The sequence below is a fragment of the Rhinoraja longicauda genome, chromosome 42 (genome assembly GCF_053455715.1).
Source record: "Rhinoraja longicauda isolate Sanriku21f chromosome 42, sRhiLon1.1, whole genome shotgun sequence".
Taxonomy (NCBI): Eukaryota; Metazoa; Chordata; class Chondrichthyes; order Rajiformes; family Arhynchobatidae; genus Rhinoraja; species Rhinoraja longicauda.
Window position 1 is genome coordinate 5,040,953 of NC_135994.1, and position 22,717 is coordinate 5,063,669.

General features: G+C 51.5%; 1 protein-coding gene and 1 long non-coding RNA gene across 5 annotated transcripts in view; both read left to right on the top strand.

Annotated features, from left to right (window-relative positions):
• Positions 1 to 21,423, top strand: part of LOC144612007 (natural resistance-associated macrophage protein 2-like) — an 89,389-nt gene extending 67,966 nt beyond the window's left edge. For 2 of the 4 annotated variants that reach the window (XM_078431432.1, XM_078431435.1), the window contains exons 15-17: positions 3,414 to 3,567; positions 5,668 to 5,721; positions 18,489 to 21,423. In XM_078431432.1, the coding sequence (XP_078287558.1) occupies positions 3,414 to 3,567; positions 5,668 to 5,721; positions 18,489 to 18,548 (268 nt within the window). In that variant the 3' untranslated portion in view covers positions 18,549 to 21,423. Of the gene's footprint in view, positions 1 to 3,413; positions 3,568 to 5,667; positions 8,618 to 8,760; positions 9,200 to 16,618; positions 16,638 to 18,488 lie in introns of those variants that run through there. The other 2 variants (XM_078431433.1, XR_013549604.1) reach the window with 2 other exon arrangements.
• LOC144611943 (uncharacterized) lies at positions 10,051 to 12,065 on the top strand. The gene is made up of 2 exons (XR_013549598.1): positions 10,051 to 11,554; positions 11,695 to 12,065. It is a non-coding gene; the product is annotated as an uncharacterized LOC144611943 (long non-coding RNA).
• Positions 21,424 to 22,717: the final 1,294 nt, after the last annotated feature.

Genomic DNA, 22,717 nt, shown 5'->3' on the forward strand with positions numbered 1-22,717 from the left:
TCTTGAATGCATTCAGAGAATTGGCCTCCACTGCCTTCTGAGGCAGAGAATTCCACAGATTCACAACTCTCTGACTGAAAAAGTTTTTCCTCATCTCAGTTCTAAATGGCCTACCCCTTATTCTTAAACAGTGGCCCCTTGTTCTGGACTCCCCCAACATTGGGAACATGTTTCCTGCCTCTAACGTGTCCAACCCCTTAATAATCTTATACGTTTCGATAAGATCTCCTCTCATCCTTCTAAATTCCAGTGTATACAAGCCTAGTCGCTCCAGTCTTTCAACATATGATAGTCCCGCCATTCCGGGAATTAACCTAGTAAACCTACGCTGCACGCCCTCAATAGCAAGAATATCCTTCCTCAAATTTGGAGACCAAAACTGCACACAGTACTCCAGGTGCGGCCTCACTAGGGCCCTGTACAACTGCAGAAGGACCTCTTTGCTCCTATACTCAACTCCTCTTGTTATGAAGGCCAACATTCCATTGGCTTTCTTCACTGCCTGCTGTACCTGCATGCTTCCTTTCAGTGACTGATGCACTAGGACACCCAGATCTCGTTGTACGTCCCCTGTTCCTAACTTGACACCATTCAGATAATACTCTGCCTTCCTATTCTTACCACCAAAGTGGATAACCTCGCACTTATCCACATTAAACTGCATCTGCCATGCATCCGCCCACTCACACAACCTGTCCAAGTCACCGTGCAACCTCATAGCATCTTCCTCACAGTTCACACTGCCACCCACATTTGTATCATCTGCAAATTTGCTAATCGCTGATGGACATAAACATCGCAAAAATCCCCACGCTTACCTGACCGTCAAACTGTCGCCTCCAATCTACCTGTCAAATGTCCTGACGGTAAATAAATTGGTTAAACGCAAGCATTTTATGGTATTTTGAAATGACTTTATTTATTTTAATAGTACGTGCTTCTAAATGCATCTAAGAGAACCTAGCAAACCTGGGGACAGCATGCGACAGCGCCCGCAATAAGCAACGATACCTGGCGACAAGCCAGCTGTTGCCGAGAGATTTCACTCCGGATGATTTCTCAGCGACGCGCTGAGATCCACTACGATTCTTGGAAGACTCCTCACGATCACGCCCGCGGCACCCCGGCGAACTGTCGGCCACAGCCTAGTCACCGGCACTCCCCCTAAACACGCCCTTAACTCGCTCTTAAATCCATCCAGTGATTTGGCCTCCACTACCCTCTGTGGCGGAGAATTCCACAAATTCACAACTCTCTGGGTGAAAAAGTTTTTTCTCACCTCAGTTTTAAATGGCCTCCCCTTTATTCTTAGACTGTGTGTGTGGCCCCTGGTTCTGGACTCCCCCGACATTGGGAACATGTTTCCTGCCTCTAGCGTGTCCAATCCCTGAATACTCTTTTGTTTCGATAAGATCCCCTCTCATCCTTCTAAATTCCAGTGCATACAAGCCCAGTCGCTCCAGTCTTTCAACGTACGACAGTCCCGCCAACACGACATACAGTAAACAATGAGGACTAAAACTTAAAACATTAAGAATAAGGCATTATAGTTTAAACATGTGAATGAAGTAAAATACCAGAGCAAAAGGAGGCTACAGACTTTTGGTTATTGAGTAGAGCTACTGCTCGTGGAATAAAGCTGTCTTTATGTCTGGCTGTGGCTGCTTTGACAGTCCAGAGTCGCCTTCCAGAGGGAAGTGCAATAAGTAAACCTAAAATGCTATTTAATCCTTTATTAAATTTTCAATATCAAGAACCTTGTCAAGGAAGACCGTTCCCTCCGTAACTCCCTGGTCCACTCGTCCCTTCCTACCCAAACCACCCCATCCCCGGGCACTTTCCCCTGCAACCGCAGGAGATGCAACACCTGTCCCTTTACCTCCCCCCTCAACTCCATCCAAGGACCCAAACAGTCTTTCCAGGTGAGACAGAGGTTCACCTGCACCTCCTCCAACCTCATCTATTGCATCCGCTGCTCTAGATGTCAACTTCTTTGCATCGGCTAAACCAAACGCAGGCTCGCCGATCGCTTCGCTCAACACCTTCACTCAGTCCGCCTTAACCAACCTGATCTCCCGGTGAATCAGCACTTCAACTCCCCCTCCCACTCCCAGTCTGACCTTTCTGTCATGGGCCTCCTCCAGTGCCATAGTGAGGCCCACCGGAAATTGGAGGAACAGCACCTCATATTTCGCCTGGGCAGCTTGCAGCCCAGCGGTATGAACATTGACTTCTCCAACTTTAGATAGTTCCTCTGTCCCTCTCTTCCCCTCCCCCTTCCCAGTTCTCCCTCTATCTTCCTGCCTCCACCTATATCCTTCCTTTGTCCCGCCCCCCTGACATCAGTCTGAAGAAGGGTCTCGACCCAAAACGTCGCCCATTCCTTCTCTCCCGAGATGCTGCCTGTCCCGCTGAGTTACTCCAGCATTTTGTGAATAAATACCCATCCCAAAACATCGGGGTACGCCAATGAATACCTGCCAGGAACATTGACGTGCGCCAATTTAATGCCTGAAGGTTGTTGTGTGGCACAGCTGTCCTGACCTTTATCATACTGCAGCTTCCCCACGTCGGCAACCTTTGCCCCCAGCCTGCCCAAGACTCTTCAGCTCCATGTACACCACATTGAGGATGACCACCAGAGAGTTGTGAATCTGTGGAATTCTCTGCCACAGGGGGCAGTGGAGGCCGATTCACTGGATGCATTTAAAAGAGAGTTGGATGGAGCTCTCGGGGCCAGCGGAATCAAGGGGTACGGGGAGAAGGCAGGCACGGGGTACTGATTGTGGATGATCACGATGAATGGCGGTGCTGGCTCGCAGGGCCTAATGGCCTCCTCCTGCACCTGTTATAGAGTCATAGAGTCCTACAGCACAGAAAGAGGCCCTTCGGCCCATCGGGTCCGCGCCGCCCGTTACCAAACACAGTCTAATTTTAATCCCATTTTCCCGCATTTGGACCGTAGCCCTGAATGTTGTAGCATTTCAAGTGCCCATCCAAATGCCTCTTAAACGTTGTGAGTGTTCCAGACTCCAACCACCCTCTGGGTGAAAAAGTTCTTTCTCACATCCCCCTGAAACCTCCCTCCCCTTACCCTGTATCTATGTCCCCCTCGTTGTTGAACCTTCCACCAGTGGAAGAAGTTCCCCGCCATCTACCTTATCTATGCCCCTCATGATCTTGTACACCTCGATCATGTCCCCTCTCAGCCTTCTCTGCTCCAGGGAAAGCAACCCCAGTCTGCTCAGTCTCTCCTCATAGCCGAGGCCCTTCATCCCTGGCAGCATCCTGGTGAATCTCCTCTGCACCCTCTCCAAAGCTATCACATCCTTTCTATAATGTGGTGACCAGAACTGTACACAATACTCCATTGTTGTCTATGTTTCTATGACCATTTGTGTTTTCTTTTCCAGGGCATGGAAGATTGCTGGCGGGGTGGTGATTTGCATCGTCTGTGCCATTAACATGTATTTTGTAATCGTGTATGTGTCGAGCCTGGGCCATGTGGCTCTCTATCTGGTGGCAGCCTTCATTTCCCTGGCATACTTGGGTTTTGTCGGTTATTTGGTAAGTTCCTGAACTGATTTTGCTCCATTTTTTCCCCCGATATCTTCTTAGAAGGAATAAAATACTTGCTCTGTCATGGCGTGCTTGGAATCCAGATTGGGAGGTCGAGATTTAATTGGGCAGAATTTAAAACTTTGCATATACGTTGGTCATATGTGGGGGAAATAACATTTTAGAGAAATACTCTAATAACTGCAAATCCCCCACCGCTCCCCTCCCCCAAGGTTCAGTTCTCGGCCCCTCCGCTTCATCCTGTACCTGTTCCCCCTTGTTCAATTAATCCGCCATCATGGTCTCAAGTTCCACTGCTTTGCCGATGATATCCAGCTCCTCATCTCCACCAAGTCAATCTCCACCACCACACACTCTACCCTGACAAACTGCATCACTGAAATAAAATCTTGGCTTCAATTCAATTTCCTCAAACTCAACTGCGACAAATCTGAAATCATCATCATTGGACCAAAAACGCTCACCAAATCCACCCACAACTTCACCCTCAATATTGATGGTTTCCCAGTATCCACCTCCCCTCACATCTGGAATCTTGGCATCATCTTTGATCAAACCCTCTCCTTCGACAAACACATCACCAAGACAGCCTTCTTCCACCTCAAAAACATCGCCCGCCTCCGTCCATCCCTCTCCTCCACAGCTGCTGAAACCCTCATCCACGCCTTCATCACCTCCCGTCTGGACTACTGTAACAGCCTCCTCTATGGTTCACCCTCAAAAATCATCAATAAACTCCAACACATCCAGAACTCCGCTGCCCGTCTACTCACCCACTCCCCGATCCGTGACCATATCACCCCCGTCCTTTACAAGCTCCACTGGCTCCCCATCCCCCAGAGAATCCAGTACAAAATCCTCCTCATGACCTACAAAGCCCTCCATAACCTGGCCCCATCCTACCTGACTGACCTCCTCCACAGACACACTCCCACCCGTAACCTCCGCTCTGCTGCTGCTAACCTCCTGTCCCCCCCCATCCGGACCAAACTCAGATCCTGGGGGGACAGAGCTTTCTCCATCGCTGCTCCCACCCTCTGGAACTCACTACCCCAAACCGTCAGAGACTCCCCCTCACTCACCACATTCAAAACATCACTGAAGTCTCACCTGTTCAGCACGGCCTTCAACCACTGACCGTCACCTCACCTTATTTTTCCTTTTCTGTTCGTTTACTTATTTATCTATTTCTTTTCTTTTCTATGTTTTAGTAAACCCTGTAAAGCGTCTTTGAGTGTTTAGAAAAGCGCTATATAAATGTAATGCATTATTATTAAATAAATATTTCTCTTTAAGAGAATTAAAAGAGAATAGTACGGCACGGTGGCACAGCGGTAGAGATGCTGCCTCGCAGCGCCGGAGACCCGGGTTCGATCCTGGATATAGGCGCCGTCTGTGTGGAGTTTGTACGTTCTCGCCGTGACCTGAGTGGGTTTTCTCCGGGTGCTCTGGTTTCCCCCCACTCTCCAAAGACGTGCAGGTGTGTAGGTTAATTGGCGTCGGCAAAGATCGCAAATTGTCCCTGGTGTGTGTGGGATGGTATTAATGTGCGGGGATCGCTGGTCGGCGCGGGCTCGGTGGGCCGAAGGGCATGCTTCCGCGCTGTATCGCTAAACTAAACTGAACTTTGGCAAGGGCATCTCTCTTGTGACTTCCCAAACGTGAAGCATGAAGTACAAAAAGGAAAGCAACCGAATGGGCTTGCTGCGTGGATTTTTAGTTTAGTTTGGAGATACAGCGCGGAAACAGGCCCACCGGGTCCGCGCCGACCAGCGATCCCCGCACATTAACACTATCCTACACACACTAGGGACAATTTTTACATTTTTACAAGCCAATTAACCTACACACCTGCACGTCTTTGGAGCGTGGGAGGAAACCGGAGGAAACCCACGCAGGTCGCGGGCAGAGCGTGCAAACTCCGTGGCTGGGATGGAACCCGGGCCTCCGGCGCTGCATTCGCTGTGAGGCGGCAACTCTACCGCTGCGCCACCGCGGCCGCCCTTTGGTGAGATGGGCTTGTGCTTTGGCCTCTTGATGGTGACGTTTCTTTTCCCCCCCCTCTTACTCTGCTTCTTGTCTCCCCAGGCCTGGTATTGTGCAGTGTCATTGGGAGTCACCTTCCTAAACTGTGGACATATGGTAAGCAGTGGCAGTGCTGTGCTTATAGAAGAGCAATTCGAGTACACAAATTAACCAGAGACCACTCCCCTTCTCTCTGCCCGTGTCAACACACTGCGATCTAGACTTATTGTATTGTACTCTCCGCACCGTTCCAGAGAGACCGACGTGAAAACTCTTGTAATTCGGGCCTTCCCAGAAGGCATTCAGATAAGACATTTACCATGTGAGGCCGTTTTTAGTACAATGAATATAAATTAGATGTTTTAAATTCTGATTTAGTGCTATGTTAGTTTTTAGAAGTTAGACAATCAGCGGGTTCTGGATGAAGCATTGCTTTTTAACCCTGCGTGAAGTACTTGATAAGTATTCTGAATCCTGCGAATGTATTTTTAAGGGCCTGTGCAGCCGGAATCACAATGTAGAAATTCTGCTGCTAACAATCTGTCATGTTTTTTTAAAAATGAAACTAATTTTTATAGAGAAGCTAATCAATGGACGGACCGCTCGAGCTGGGCATTTGTGTGCCAGCACTTGGGTCTATCTTCGCATCGTTGTCCTGACGTGTTTTTACCGCTGTGCCCTCCAGCGTGATGTTTAAGGTTCAGTCTGTTCGGCTCGCTGTTGGTGAGGGGCAGGTAGCGGGGGGATGGGGGGGCAATTAATGTTCAACTACTGTTTTCTGAAAGATATTTCAAGTCGCGGTCAGCACTTGATTCCAGACCCTCGACGGAGATTTCTCCAGACTCGACCCTAGAGGGATTAGATCAGTCCCCTCCTTTGGCGTTGGCGTCGTGATCGACGGGCATGCCCCCTCCCCTGGCTCCCTGGGATGGCACCCCCGCTGCTCCACGTCACCCGTGCCAAGGGCGAAGCGGGGGCAGTCTCCTGGTAGGCCCTGAACATCTCGGGTTGGAGGGGCCCACAAGATGGCCGCCCTGCTGGCCGTAGAAGGTGTGGAGGCCCCGCCCACACAGGCCGAAGCAGGAGCAATGTGGCTTTGTGCGATGGAACGGTGGGGAGATTTCAGACTGAATGATCACTGCGCAAATCCCCCCTCCGCTCCTGCGGCCGTTGAATTTGACTGTGGCCGCCATTGCGTTGAAAGTGCTTTAAATCCTGTCACCTCCTACTCTCTGCTTCCTCAGCAGTCCAGCAGTGAATGCACTGAACAAAGCTGCTTAGATCTCTTCCCCCTCCCCCCCTACCACCCCCAATTCCCTCCCCCCCCTCCCCCTGCCCCATCTCTCTGAGGGCAGGTCTTTTCCCCAGAGATGCCGCCTGTCCCGCTGAGTTACCCCAGCGTTTTGTGTCCATCTTCAGTGTAAACCAGCATCTGCAGCCCCAACACGCATGGTCACAAATTCCATTTGCCAAATGGCACCACCACCAAAACTAAATCAAGTTATCTAACCCCGAGTTGCGCAGTAGTAAGACTGCATTTTATGGAACGTGTATTTGATCTTAATAAAAGAGTTGATTAAAATTTTATTCAGTGGAAGAGCTAAAACCATTTATCCATTCGCTAGATCTAGGATCTTTTTTAAAACACTGTCCTGCCCACATCATGGGCAAACTGATCCCATGGGGGAGTGCCTCACTCTCTAACCTATTCCTACACTCCTATCACCACTCCGACACTACACCGATCAGCCAAACCATTGTGACCCGATGAGCCAAAACATTATGCCCACCTGCCTAATATGCTGTTGGTCCTCCGTGTGCAGCCCCATACGCAGCAGGGTGCGATGCACTGTGTATTGTAACACATTCCTCCCGTGACCACCATTAACATTTTCTGTGACTTGTGCCACAGTCGACCTTCTGTCGGTTCGGACCAGACGGGATAGCCTTCGTTGCCCTCGCGCATCGATGAGCCTTGGGCGCCCAACACCCTGTCTGTCGCCGGATTGTGGTTTGTCCCTCCTCGGACCACAGTCGGTCGGTACTCACCACTGCCGACCGGGAGCACCCCACAAGCCTTGCCGTTTCAGAGATGCTCTGACCCAGTCGTCTGGCCATAACAATTTGGCCCTTGTCAAAGTCGCTCAGGTCTTTACTCCTGCCCATTTCTCCAACACATCCAACACGTCAACTTCAAGAACTGACTGTTCACTTGCTGCCTAATATATCCCACCCCTTGACAGGTGCCACTGTAACCAGATAACCAATGTTATTCACTTCGCCTGTCGGTGGTCATAATGTTTTGGCTGATCGGTGTGCTTCTGTATCCATTCAAAATATCTCCCTGCTTAAAGTCGAGGTGTCCTGAGTCTCGATCCCACGATCGTAGCACTAAGGTCAATCTCCGTGATCTCAAAGCTAACGGGTAAGTCACTCTTTGGCACTGCTTCAGACCCAAAGCTTCCTTATAATCGCTATGGGGGGCGTGGGTCACCGATTTATGGGCAATCACACGCGCATCACGTGCCCGCGACCATTGTCAACGCCCAATGTTAAACGCAAAATACTCCGCACCAATCGTCTAACGGCCTTGCCTTTTTCGCGGTCGAGGTATTCTGTGACCGCTCGTTTAAGGTCAAAGTGTCATGTAACCGAGGTGCCACAGACACCGTGAAGGCCTATCATTTCTGCACACATTTGAACCTGCCCTTGCCCTGCGTGATCACTAGGAGCTCCAGACCACGGGTCCTTCCTGCCACCTAGATCCCTCCCACGAGACGCTAAGCTGATCGTCACAGGTCCCACAAGCAATGCCAGCCCCCAACCGCCATTTGAGGGCCAGCGGGGGATTTGCGGTGCAGCAATCGGGAGGGTTCCTCCTTGGGAAGTAGAAAATGGAAAACAGGTGCAGGAGGAGGCCATTCGGCCCTTCGAGCCAGCACCGCCATTCATTGTAAGAAAATAACTGCAGATGCTGGTACAAATCGAAGGTATTTATTCACAAAATGCTGGAGTAACTCAGCGGGTCAGGCAGCATCTCAGGAGAGAAGGAATGCGTGACGTTTCGGGTCGAGACCCTTCTTCAGACTGGAGAAGGGTCTCGACCCGAAACGTCACCCATTCCTCCTCTCCTGAGATGCTGCCTGACCCGCTGAGTTACTCTGCCATTCATCGTGATCGTGGCTGATCACCCCCAATCAGTAACCCGTGCCTGCCTTCTCCCCCATATCCCTTGATTCCGCTAGCCCCTAGAGCTCTAGCTAACTCTCTTTTAAATTCATTCAAGACTGGATAGCGGGCAAGGTGATGCCCACCATCTTCCTGGCGATGGGCTCCAATTAGTCCACAATGCTCCTCTGGGCAGTCGGCGCCAGAGGTTGATGTACCCACCCCACATCTGCACCAGCCCAGGGGACATCTCCCCCTCCACTTGGCCCTGAGAATGGACAGCTCTTCAGTGCGCGCCCCGGCTTCATGCAGGCCCGGCACCGCGCCCTGTCCATCAGGCTGCCGCGGGTATCAATGCCAAGGCCCCCCCCTCAGTGTCCTCCTTCCATCCTGACCGTACCAAGGATTAACTCAAAATGCCGGAGTAACTCAGCGGGACGGGCAGCATCTCTGGAGAGAAGGAACGGGTGACCTTTCGGGTTCAGACCCGAAACGTCGCCCATTCCTTCTCTCCAGAGATGCTGCCCGTCCCGCTGAGTTACTCCAGCATTTTGTGCCTGTCTTTGGTTTAAACCGGCATCTGCAGTTCTTTCATGTATAAAGGATTAACATGGGGAGGGGGAGTCTGGCCCTGACTGAACAGGGTTGGGGGAGGGGGAGGGGCACCTGGCCCTGACTGAACAGGGTTGGGGGAGGGGGAGGGGCATCTGGCCCTGACTGAACAGGGTTGGGGGAGGGGCATCTGGCCCTGACTGAACAGGGTTGGGGGAGGGGGAGGGGCGTCTGGCCCTGACTGAACAGGGTTGGGGGGGGGGGCGTGAGGGGCGCCTGGCCCTGACTGAACGGGGGAGGGGGAGGAGGAGCAGGGGGAGGGGAGTCTCGCCCTGACTGAACGGGGGAGGGGGAGCAGGGGGAGGGGCGTCTGGCCCTGACTGAACGGGGGAGGGGGAGGGGGGGGAGGGGCGTCTGGCCCTGACTGAACGGGGAGGGGGAGCAGGGGGAGGGGCATCTGGCCCTGACTGAACGGGGTTGGGGGGGGGAGGGGCGTCTGGCCCTGACTGAACGGGGTTGGGGGGGGGAGGGGCGTCTGGCCCTGACTGAACGGGGTTGGGGGGGAGGGGCGTCTGGCTCTGACTGAACGGGGTTGGGGGGGGGGAGGGGCATCTGGCCCTGACTGAACGGGGTTGGGGGGGGAGGGGCGTCTGGCCCTGACTGGGAGGGGGAGGGGCGTCTGGCCCTGACTGAACGGGGTTGGGGGGGGGGGGAGCAGGGGGAGGGGAGTCTGGCCCTGACTGAACAGGGTTGGTGTGACCTCTCACTCGGTCTCCTGTGGGTGAAAGGGAGAAGCTCGCTCTGAAAGTCCAGGGGTTGCATTAACTGGCAGCCACGCGGTTCCTGCAGAGGTTATTCTGCATTTAGAATACAAGCAAGAATGCTGCAAATGCTCGAAACACTCGGCAGGTCAGGCAGCGTCTGTGGAGGGAGAACGAGTCAGCATTTCAGGCTTTTGGAGCTGAAGCATTGAGTCTTTTTCTCTCCCCACCCATCGTGCTTTTGTACCGGGTGCTTGAACCGTTTATTGGTGAGCCACCTCCTTCAACCTTCGGGGAGCAGTTTCAGAATTTCCAACCGGTGACGTGCTTTACACCTCCCGTCCTCTCTCCGCACTTGCTTTACAGCACAGACGGACGCAAACAGCTGGAGTAACTCGGCGGGTCAGGCAGCATCCCTGGAGAAAGTGAATCGGTGACGTTTCGGCTCGAGACCCTTCTGAAGAACGTCACCTATTCCTTTTCGGGTTATCGACCCGAAACGTCACCCGTTCCTTCTCTCCAGAGATGCTGCCTGACCCGCTGAGTTACTCCAGCACTCTGTGAAACGTCACCTATCCATGTTCTCCAGAGATGCTGCCTGACCCGCTGAGTTACTCCAGCACTCTGTGAAACGTCACCTATCCATGTTCTCCACAGATGCTGCCTGACCCGCTGAGTTACTCCAGCACTCTGTGAAACGTCACCTATCCATGTTCTCCACAGATGCTGCCTGTCCCGCTGGGTTACTCCAGCAGTTTGTGGTCTATCTTCGGCGTAAACCAGCATCTGCAGTTCCTCCCTACGCCTACCTGCCAGCACCCCAGCCCACATACACGTGTGTCTGCCGTGCACTGTTTAATCGTGAAAGACAGCAGCAGGGCCTAATGATCTGCCTGTGGCAAAGCAGGGGTGTTTCTGTGAGATTGGTGAATAGTGTTACGGCCCTGTTTAGCTGGCGGTGACACACAAAGAACCCGCAGGTCCCATGAGGGTGGCGCAGCAGTAGAGTAGCTCCCTTGCAGCGCCGGAGACCCGGGTTCATTCCCGACCGCTGGTGCTTGCCTAGACAGAGTTTGTATGTTCTCCCTGTGACCGCGTGGGTTTTCTCCGGGTGCTCCGGTTTCCTCCCACACTCCAAAGACGTGCAGGTTAACGGGCTTGGTAAAATTGTAAATTGTCCTTAGAGTGTGTGTCGGGTGGTGTGAATGTGCGGGGATCGCTGGTCGGCGCGGGCCGAAGGGCCTGTTTTTGTGCTCTATCTCTCAACTAAACTATCTTTTCCTAAATGCCTGTTTGCTTGCATCGCTGTCTTTACTCAGCGCGGTTCTTTTTAAACGCTGCGCTGTTGCATGCGCTGGGGTGCATAAAAACGGGCTGCCTCTGCGTAAAACTACAAATGCGCCACTCTATTTAAAGGAAAGAAAACTGCAGATGCTGGTTTAAATCGAAGGTAGACACAAAGTGCTGAGGTAACTCAGCGGGTCAGGCAGCATCTCTGGAGAGAAGGAACGGGTGAAGTTTCGGGTCGAGACCCTTCAGTCTGAAGAAGGGTCTCGACCCGAAACGCCACCCGTTCCTTCTCTCCAGAGATGCTGCCTGACCCGCTGAGTTACCCCAGCATTTTGTGCCTGCACTCTCTTTCAAGGACACGTTTGACAGAATAGACAGCACAAGTTCTAAGCTCTGTCAAACTCAAGGCTACAAAGCAAACTTCCTGGTGCAGTTGTCACTGCCCCGGTTGCCCAACCTGGCTGGAGTGCAATTTCATGAAGGATCATGTTATGAAAGTCTACAAAAGCTGCTCCGCCCAAATGGACTGCCACTTGTCAGAGTGTGTAAACATTAAAACTTCAATGGGGATTGAATTCACATGTTGCGCAATCTTGCTTTCATTCACCTGATGTACTGTGGTGTTTCAGCATCTCCTGTCTCTCTGCACCTGTGTATATGCTGCCTGTAAATAAATCTGTTTTGTCTGTACTCTGGTCTGGCTGCGTGCTGTTTTTCCACCACAAGCAAGAAGTTAACCGACACGCATTAGGCCCCGGGCACTGTAGGCCCCGGACGCTGTAGGCCCCGGACGCTGTAGGCCCCGGGCGCTGTAGGCCCCGGACGCTGTAGGCCCCGGGCTCTGTAGGCCCCGGACGCTGTAGGCCCCGGGCTCTGTAGGCCCCGGACGCTGTAGGCCCCGGGCTCTGTAGGCCCCGGACGCTGTAGGCCCCGGGCACGGTAGGCCCCCGACACGGTAGGCCCCGGACGCTGTAGGCCCCGGGCGCTGTAGGCCCCGGACGCTGTAGGCCCCGGACGCTGTAGGCCCCGGACGCTGTAGGCCCCGGGCACGGTAGGCCCCGGGCACGGTAGGCCCCGGTCGCTGTAGGCCCCGGTCGCGGTAGGCCCCGGTCACGGTAGGCCCCCGGCACTGTAGGCCCCCGACACTGTAGGCCCCCGACACTGTAGGCCCCCGACACTGTAGGCCCCGGGCTCTGCAGGCCCCCGGCACTGCAGGCCCGGACGCTGTAGGCCCCCGATGCTGTAGGCCCCGGACACTTTAGGCCCCGTACAGTGTAAGCTAACGGAGTGTGTTAGCCTAATGGAGGTTGCGTAGCATCCTGGCCCGGGCGGCCGCCATTGGTGGAGCGGGAGCACATGGCCGCTGGCTGGGTGAGGTCACGTGGGGCGCGGGGCGGTGACGTCACCTTGTCCCGTAATTGGGAGCGAGGAAGTTGGCAACCCCCAATAGACACTGTGCTCATGGCCAAGTCAATCATGTCCATTCTGGGGTAAGAGCTGGAATGAACAGACAATTCATGTTCCAGTCTGAAGAAGGGTCTCGACCTGAAACGTCACCTATTCCTTCTCTCCAGAGACGCTGCCTGAGCCGCTGAGTTACTGCAGCTCTTTGTGTCTATCTTCATGTTTCTGGCTGATCACCCATCGCTGTTTCTGAACTGCGCCCAGGTTTTGCTGTTGCTGCCGTCCCAACCAGTGCCCCAGCCTTCAGCTGTTCCAACAGCAGCAGATTAGCAGCGTAACATCAGTAGCAGCAATCCCACGCGGGCAGGTGGGACTGGTGAGGCGGGGACACGTTGGCCGGTGTGGGCAAGTTGGGCCGAAGGGCCCGTTTCCACGCTGTTTGACTCCACGACTATTCATCGTCATGCAGCTCGGAAACAGGCCCTTCGGCCCAACTCATCCATGCTGGCCCAAATGCCCCCATCTAAGCCAGACTAATTTATGAGAGGAATAGATCGGGTTGAGTCCCTTGCCCAGAGTAGGTGAATCGAGGACCAGAGGACATGGGTTCAAGGTGAAGGGGAAAAGATTTAATAGGAATCTGACGGGTAACTTTTTCACACAAAGGGTGGCGGACTCGGTGGGCCGAAGGGCCTGTTTCTGTGCTGTATCTCCAATCTAAACTAAACCCTCTGACTTCTATCATATCAGTAAGCCGGATCTGAATGCATGTGGCCTAGTTATCCCATGCATCTTAATCTTCTCTATCGGCCAACTGTGGGGGACATTATCAAATGCTTTTACAAAAATGCTTGTGGATGGCATCCACCTCCCTACCTGGGCAACAGGGTTGCCAACTTCCTCACTCCCAAATAAGGGACAACGGGTGACGTCACCGCCCCGCGCCCCACGTAGGGGCAGTGATGTCACCCGTTATCCCTTATTTGGGAGTTAGGAAAGTTGGCAACCCTACTAATACGGGACAAGGGCGGTCCCGTACGGGACAAAGTAATTTAGCCCTAAATACGAGGTGTCCCGGCTAATACGGGACAGTTGGCAACCCTAGTCAGCAATCAACTTCATTGTATCAAAATATGCAGTCATTAGCAAGGCACAACCAGCCCTCATGCACCAAATGGAGCAAGGATTTTGTCCGAGGCCCTCAATGAATAATAAATGTTTCTCATATTCACTTTGCAGTAGGAGGCTTGACATGGAGGAGACTGAGGTCAGGGAGAGCTGTGTCAAAGATACTAGAGGAGCAAGATAGACCACTCGACCCTGAAAACCGTAGTACGTCACGGCGGCCATTTTAGTAGGCAGAAACTTGCAGAAACATTTTAAAAGAACAATAACAAAAATCTGTGAATTGATAGATGAGATATATTCTGCATTTTAATGGTATCATCACACATACTGTTCCCCCAAAACACTGATTACACTGCGAGAGGCAGAGCGAACGGCGGGTTTTGCCTACTAAAATGGCGGACGTTAGGCTCCTTTGCGTACTACACTTCAGTATAGGCGATTTCAACGGAGTGATCACCCATTCTCATTAGTTCTATGTCATCCCAATTTCTCGTCCACTTCTGACACGCAATTCACAGAGGGGCCGATTATCCCACAAACCCGCACGTCTTTGGGATGTGGGAGGAAACCGGAGCGCCCGGAGTTAAACCCAGTCGGTCACGAGGAGAACTGGACAATTATGCGCGGTCTGCCAAGGCCTACAAGATCGCCCGGTTGCCGGCCATTTTAACTCACCTTCCCATTCCCACACTGACCTTTCTGTCCTGGGCCTCCTCCACTGTCAGAGTGAGGGCACACGCGTAAACTGGACAAACGCACAAACAGCGCCTCATATTCCGCTTGGGAAGCTTACAGCCCAACGGTATGAACACTGAATTCTCCAATTATAGGTAACTACAATCCCCCTCCACTCTTTCCCCCTACAGCCTCCGCTCTCTCTCTTCTCTGTGCCTCACCTGGACTCACACCTCTTTCTCCCCTCTCCCAATGTTCCTTCCACTAGCCTCACAATTCGCATCTCTTCCACACCTTTGTCTCACACCTTCTGTCTTTTCATCCCTGTCCACCTTTGTCCAACAATCTGCCTGTCAAGCACCTCCCTTACCTGTATCCACCTATTGCCTGCCAGGCTTTGTCCTGCCCCCTCCTCTCAATAGACAATAGGTGCAGGAGTAGGCCATTCAGCCCTTCGAGCCAGCACCGCCATTCAATGCGATCATGGCTGATCACTCTCAATCAGTACCCCGTTCCTGCCTTCTCCCCATACCCCCTCACTCCGCTATCCTTAAGAGCTCTATCCAGCTCTCTCTTGAAAGCATCCAACGAACTGGCCTCCACTGCCTTCTGAGGCAGAGAATTCCACACCTTCACCACTCTCTGACTGAAAAAGTTCTTCCTCATCTCCGTTCTAAATGGCCTACCCCTTATTCTTAAACTGTGGCCCCTTGTTCTGGACTCCCCCAACATTGGGAACATGTTTCCTGCCTCTAATGTGTCCAATCCCCTAATTATCTTATATGTTTCAATAAGATCCCCCCTCATCCTTCTAAATTCCAGTGTATACAAGCCTAATTGCTCCAGCCTTTCAACATACGACAGTCCCGCCATTCCGGGAATCAACCTAGTGAACCTACGCTGCATGCCCTCAATAGCAAGAATATCCTTCCTCAAATTTGGAGACGAAAACTGCACACAGTACTCCAGGTGCGGTCTCACCAGGGCCCGGTACAACTGTAGAAGGACCTCTTTGCTCCTATACTCAACTCCTCTTGTTATGAAGGCCAACATTCCATTGGCTTTCTTCACTGCCTGCTGTACCTGCATGCTTCCTTTCAGTGACTGATGCACTAGGACACCCAGATCTCGTTGAACATCCCCTCTTCCTAACTTGACACCATTCAGATAATAATCTGCCTTTCTATTCTTACTTCCAAAGTGAATAACCTCACACTTATCTACATTAAACTGCATCTGCCATGTATCCGCCCACTCACACAACCTGTCCAAGTCACCCTGCAGCCTTATTGCATCTTCCTCACAATTCACACTACCCCCCAGCTTAGTATCATCTGCAAATTTGCTAATGGTACTTTGGTACTAATGGTACTTTTAATCCCTTCGACTAAGTCTCTTCCAACTTTCTTCCTCCCCCCCCTTACAATCAGTCTGAAGAAGGGTCCCGACCCGAAACGTCACCTATCCATGTTCTCCACAGATGCTGCCTGACCCGCTGAGTTACTCCAGCACTCTGTGAAACGTCACCTATCCATGTTCTCCACAGATGCCGCCTGACCCGCTGAGTTACTCCAGCACTCTGTGAAACGTCACCTGTCCATGTTCTCCACAGATGCTGCCTGACCCGCTGAGTTACTCCAGCACTCTGTGTCTTTTTTCAATGCTGGTTATATTGTTCCTCTTACTGTGTGCTGAGCTTGCATTTGTGTGCATGAACGGTATGTGGTGTTGACTTTCCAGCACAGAGTGTGCATTCGAGCGATACAAGCTGGTGGCGCAGGTCGTCATTGGTGAACAGAGAGGGGAAGGAGTGAAGTATGTGGGCTATTTATACAATGCAATCACAATATAGCCAATGAACTGGCCTCAACTACAAGATGGCTGCGCCGTTGTGTTTGGCTGCCTGTCACTGTATGTTTCTTTTTTTTTTTTCCTAATCAGATGTGCAGCACTTTGGTCAACGTGGGTTGTTTTTAAATGTGCTATACAAATAAAATTGACTTGACTTGACTTATCTTGTCATGTGTTCCCTGCAGGTAGCACCAGAGGGCAGCAGTGAGTAAAGTTTTCTCTGCTTCTGAATGACCTGTCCAAATTAAGCTAAATGTGCACTTGATCTCGGATGATCTACTTTCCCACTAAATACATAATTCATTTGTAATACCCATAGATAAAACAGCGCACTGTGAGGTTATGTGAGATGTTTTGTGATTTTGCATGCTGTTAAATTAATTAATGGGTCACTCCTGATGATTTGATAACCTTATTGTTGCAGAGTAGGAGACTTGATTAGATTGTTAGATTATTGACTTTAGAATATGTATTTTATATTGGGCGCAGCTGGTAGAGTTGCTGCCTCACAGCGCCGGAGACCTGGGTTCCATCCTGACCACGGGCGCTGTCTGTACGGAGTTTGTACGTTCTCCCCGTGACCTGCGTGGGTTTTCTCCAGGTGACCCGGTTTCCCCCCGCACTCCAAAGACGCACAGGGTTTGTAGGTTAATCGGCCCTCTGTAAGATTGTAAATTGTCCCCCGTGTGTGAAGGGTAGAACTGGTGTACGGGGAGGGGATCGCCGATCGGCGTGGACTCAATGGGCCGAAGGGCCTGTTTCCGCGCTGTGTCTCGAAACTAAACTAAGCTAGAATAAACTAAACTAAATCACGGTTCGAGCTCCAGGTGCTTTGAAACGGAAAGAAAACATCTTTGACTTCTGTTCGTGTTGCCCATCAAACAGCGAACTGGTGTAAACATGCCCTGCGTTTCAACAGCTCAACAGAGAGGCCATTATGGACGGTGCTCAATTTGAGCAAAATAATCGAATTAATTAAATTGCTAGTTAATTAATTAATCAATTAACAATTTAATTAATTGCATTATTTTGCTCAAATGGCGTATGGTGAGTAATTAATCAATTCATCAATTAATTAATTAGGTGATTGTTGATCAACTAATAATGAATAGATTCATTGTTCATTCCGCTGGGTTGTCAGGCAGCCGAGCGGAATATGAGGTGTTGTTCCTCCAGTTTGCGTGTGGCCTTATTAACCCATTCCTCCCCACTCTGCCAACATCACATCCACAGTATTCACCCTGGTGGTGAACGTGTGGAATTCATCGCCACAGACCGCTGTGGAGGCCAAGTCAATGGGCGGTTTTTAAAGCGGAGATGGATTTTAGATTTAGAAATACAGCGCAGAAACAGGCCCTTCGGCCCACCGGGTCCGCGCCGCCCAGCGATCCCCGCACACACTAACACTATCCTACACCCACTAGGGACAATTTGTACATTTGCCCAGCCAATTAACCTACGTACCTGCACGTCTTTGGAGTGTGGGAGGAAACCGAAGATCTCGGAGAAAACCCACATCCACTCTATCCAAGCCACTCTTGAATGGCGGAGCCATGATTGAATGGCGGAGCGGGCTCGATGGGCCGAAAGGCCTCATTCTGCTCCTATGTCTTATAGTCTAATGGTCTACCCACAAAACGGGCACGGTGGCGCAGCGGTAGAGTTGCCGCCTTACAGCGAATGCAGCGCCGGAGACTCAGGTTCGATCCCGACTACGGGCGCCGTCTGTACGGAGTTTGTACGTTCTCCCCGTGACCTGCGTGGGTTTTCGCCGAGATCTTCGGTTTCCTCCCACACTCCAAAGACGTGCAGGTTTGTAGGTTAATTGACTGGGTAAATGTAAAAACTGTCCCTAGTGGGTGTAGGATAGTGTTAGTGTGCGGGGATCGCTGGTCGGCACGGACTCGGTGGGCCGAAGGGCCTGTTTCCGTGCTGTATCTCTAAACTAGACTAAACTAAAAACCAAGTCTGGGGTACTAATGTGCACTGTAGCATGTAACTTCAAGTGAAACCATGCCAACAATCAACTAACCTCTCTCGTATTCTCTCCCGTAGACAGCTTTGGGGTCTCCTATGGAAGTCTCTCTGCTGAGTAGCATGGACGACCACACGTAATTCACACAGTGCCTTGACAACGATGGCATCACAGGATTAAGACGAAGCCCTTTCAAATGCTGCAATCATGCTGTCAAATGTATTTAAACTAAAGTCTCTACTTCAAACCCAGGAGGACTTGGGGGAGAGGATTTGTTTTTAAGCATTAAGAGCAAAGTACCACAGTTTGTACTGTTTGTGGCAGGCTTCACCCATTCCTTCTCTCCACAGATGCTGCCTGACCCGCTGAGTTACTCCAGCACTCTGAAACGTCACCTATCCATGTTCTCCACAGATGCTGCCTGACCCGCTGAGTTACTCCAGCACTCTGTGAAACGTCACCTATCCATGTTCTCCACAGACGCTGCCTGACCCGCTGAGTTACTCCAGCACTCTGTGAAACGTCACCTATCCATGTTCTCCAGAGACGCTGCCTGACCCGCTGAGTTACTCCAGCACTCTGTGAAACGTCACCTATCCATGTTCTCCACAGATGCGGCTTGTCCCGCTGAGTTATTCCAGCTCTATCTTCGGTCTAAACCAGCATCTGCAGTTCCCTCCTACACATTTTATCTGTTTCTGCCCCCCAGCTACGAAGACCATCCTGATTATTTTGTATTACCTCTTCACAACATTTTAGTGATCTGCGTAGATGGATCCCTAAGTTTGAATTGAAAGGCGCGGCGTGGAAACAGGCCCTTCGGCCCATCGAGTCCGCGCCGACCATCGACCACCCGTTCTATGTTGTCCCACTTTCCCATCCACCCCCTACACACCAGGGCCCGCACGGGCACGTCTTTGGGAAATGGGTGGAAACCGGAGCGCCCGGAGGAAACCCACATGGTCACGGGGAGAACGTGCAAACTCCGTACAGACAGCACCCGGGGTCGGGGTGGAACCCGGGCCTCTGGCGCTGTGAGGCAGCGGCCCTACCCGCTGTGCCACCGTGTGACGCCCTTTTTGCCCCGTTCACCCTTCACTGCCTCTACCCATCACACTCGTTACGATCTCCTTTTGGCCCAAAATGGAGGAGCTCATATTTTCCAACGTTGAAATCTTTTCAATTTATGAATATCTTGTGTTTCAACGCTTCTAGCGGCACTGCTTACAGTACTGCCATATCGTTGTGTCATCAGCAGACTTAGATGTCTGCCTTTTTAATCCCGTCATCTGTCGGTAATGAATATGATGAATAGTTTATTCACAAAATGCTGGAGTAACTCAGCAGGTCAGGCAGCATCTCGGGAGAGAAGGAATGGGTGACGTTTCGGGTCGAGACCCTTCTAGAATAGTTGACAAGTTATAGGAGTAGAATTAGGCCATTCGGCCCATCGAGCCCACTCCGCCATTCAATCGTGGCTGATCTCTGCCTCCTAACCCCATTCTCCTGCCTTCACCCCATCACCCTTGACACCCGCTCCAATCAATAATTTGTCCATCTCGGCCTTAAAAATAGCCACTGACTTGGCCTCCACAGCCCTCTGTGGCAATGAGTTCCACAAAGTTGAGACCCCATCACAGATCCTGTAAGATGTGCATCATCTCGTCCAGCCAATCATCATTATCCCCATTCTCCCTCAGATCAACGACTTAGTTCCATTATTCAGTTTAGGAAGGAACTGCAGATGCTGGCTTACACCGAAGATAGACACAAAGTGCTCTAGTAACTCAGCGGGACAGGCCTTACCCTTCCAAATCTCTGGTATCACAGAGTGCTGGAGTAACTCAGCGGGTCAGGCAGCATCTGTGGAGAACATGGATAGGTGACGTTTCACAGAGTGCTGGAATAACTCAGCGGGTCAGGCAGCATCTCTGGAGAACATGGATAGTCAGGCCAAACTAAACTGTAACAGCGCCTACTGCGACACAGAAAATCACTTTTACACCTTTGGGCAGTTTGGCGTCTTTAAACCTTTTATCAAGAATGAAAACCAAAGTGCTCAGTCAGCCAGCAATATTTGTACTTTAATACAACACACATTTACAAGCCAGGCAAGGTAAACCTGAGCTTGCGAGGGGAATGTGGGACATAGATTTGGCTGGCGAGTCTCGTGGTTGGGATATTTGTGCGGGTTTGTAGGTTAATTGGCTTCTGTTTCGAGAGTTAGATTTAGCTCTTAGGACTAAAGGAATCAGGGGATTTGGGGGAGAAAGCAGGAACGGGGTACTGATTGTACTAAGGAGCTGATTGTGGACTTTAGAAGGGCTCAACATCCAAGGACGTACACGCCACTGGAGATAAATGGGTCTACTGTGGATAGTGTGAGCAGCTTTAAATACCTGGGAGTCCACATCATAGAGGATCTGACATGGACAACACACATTGCTGTACTGGTGAGTAAGGCAAGGCAGCGCCTTTACCACCTCAGACAGCTGAGGGAATTCAGAGTCTCTCTGAGGATCCTTCAGTGCTTCTACTCTGGGGCTGTAGAGAGCATCCCGTCCGGCAACATCACAGTCTGGTTTGGGAACAGCTCTGCCCAGGACAGGAAGGCTCTGCAGAGAGTAGTGCGTTCGGCTGAACGCACCATGGGAACTACACTCGCCCCCCTGCAGGACCTATACATCAGGAGGTGCAGATCCAGAGCCAGCAACATTATGGGGGACCCCTACCACCCCAGCAACGGACTGTTCCAGCTGCTACGGTCAGGCAAACGCCTCCGCTGTCACGCTGTGAAAACAGAGAGGATGAGACGGAGTTTCTTCCCACAGGCCATCAGGACGGTTAACTCTCATATCACCAGGGACTAATTCAATTTAATTTACTGTATTCATTTATTTTTTGTGTTAAAAAAATTCTTTTCTATTGTGTTTTGTAGTTTAGCACAATCCGCAGGCATTGCCACTTTCATTTCACTGCACATCTTGTATATGTATGTGACAAATAAACATGACTTGACTTGACTTGATTTTGGATGATCAGCCGCGATCACATTGAATGGCGGTGCTGGCTCGAAGGGCCGAATGGCACTTTCTACGTGTCTGTGTAAATTGTCCCCGGTGGGTACGATGGAACGGGTGCGTGGGTGATCGACGGTCGGCGCGGACTCGATGGGCCGAAGGGCCTGTTTCCGCGATGCACCTCCAAAAAAACGTTTTAAAAACTAGTGGGCAAATGTCGGTGCACGGGTGCGTTTAAGCAGATGTAAAGGGGGTACGGGGAGAAGGCAGGAACGGGGTACTGATTGAGAATGATCAGCCATGATCACAGTGAATGGCGGTGCGTACAGGCTCGGAGGGCCGAATGGCCTCCTCCTGCACCTATTGTCTATCGGCTATTGAATCTCCTCACGGAAATAGTGGTAGATGATCCTGAAGATCAGAGATGTAAACTAGTTACTGAACTGGCATGTATATCTGCAGAGGGAACAGGAGATAGAATAAATACACAAAAGCAAAATAATACAAATGATGGAAATCTGATACAGGACAGACGACGCTAGAAATACTCAGTAACTGCCCAGAGAGAAACCCTACAATTGAAGATAGACACAGAGTGCTGGAGTAACCCAGCAGGTCAGGCAGCATCTGTGGAGAACATGGATAGGAGACGTTTCACAGAGTGCTGGAGTAACTCAGCGGGTCAGGCAGCATCTGTGGAGAACATGGATAGGTGACGTTTCACAGAGTGCTGGAGTAACTCAGCGGGTCAGGCAGCATCTGTGGAGAACATGGATAGGTGACGTTTCACAGAGTGCTGGAGTAACTCAGCGGGTCAGGCAGCATCTGTGGAGAACATGGATAGGTGACGTTTCACAGAGTGCTGGAGTAACCCAGCGGGTCAGGCAGCATCTCTGGAGAGAAGGAAGGGGTGACGTTTCGGGTCGAGACCCTTCTTCAGACTGAGAGTCAGGGGAGAGGGAGACACAGAGATACAGATCCCTGACATCAGTCTGAAGAAGGGCCTCGACCCGAAACGAAACGTCACCCATTCCTTCTCTCCTGAGATGCTGCCTGACCTGCTGAGTTACTCCAGCACTCTGTGAAACGTCACCTATCCATGTTCTCCACAGATGCTGCCTGACCCGCTGAGTTACTCCAGCACTCTGTGAAATGTCACCTATCCATGTTCTCCACAGATGCTGCCTGACCCGCTGAGTTACTCCAGCACTCTGTGAAACGTCACCTATCCATGTTCTCCACAGATGCTGCCTGACCCGCTGTGTCCATCTTCTGTTTAAACCAGCACA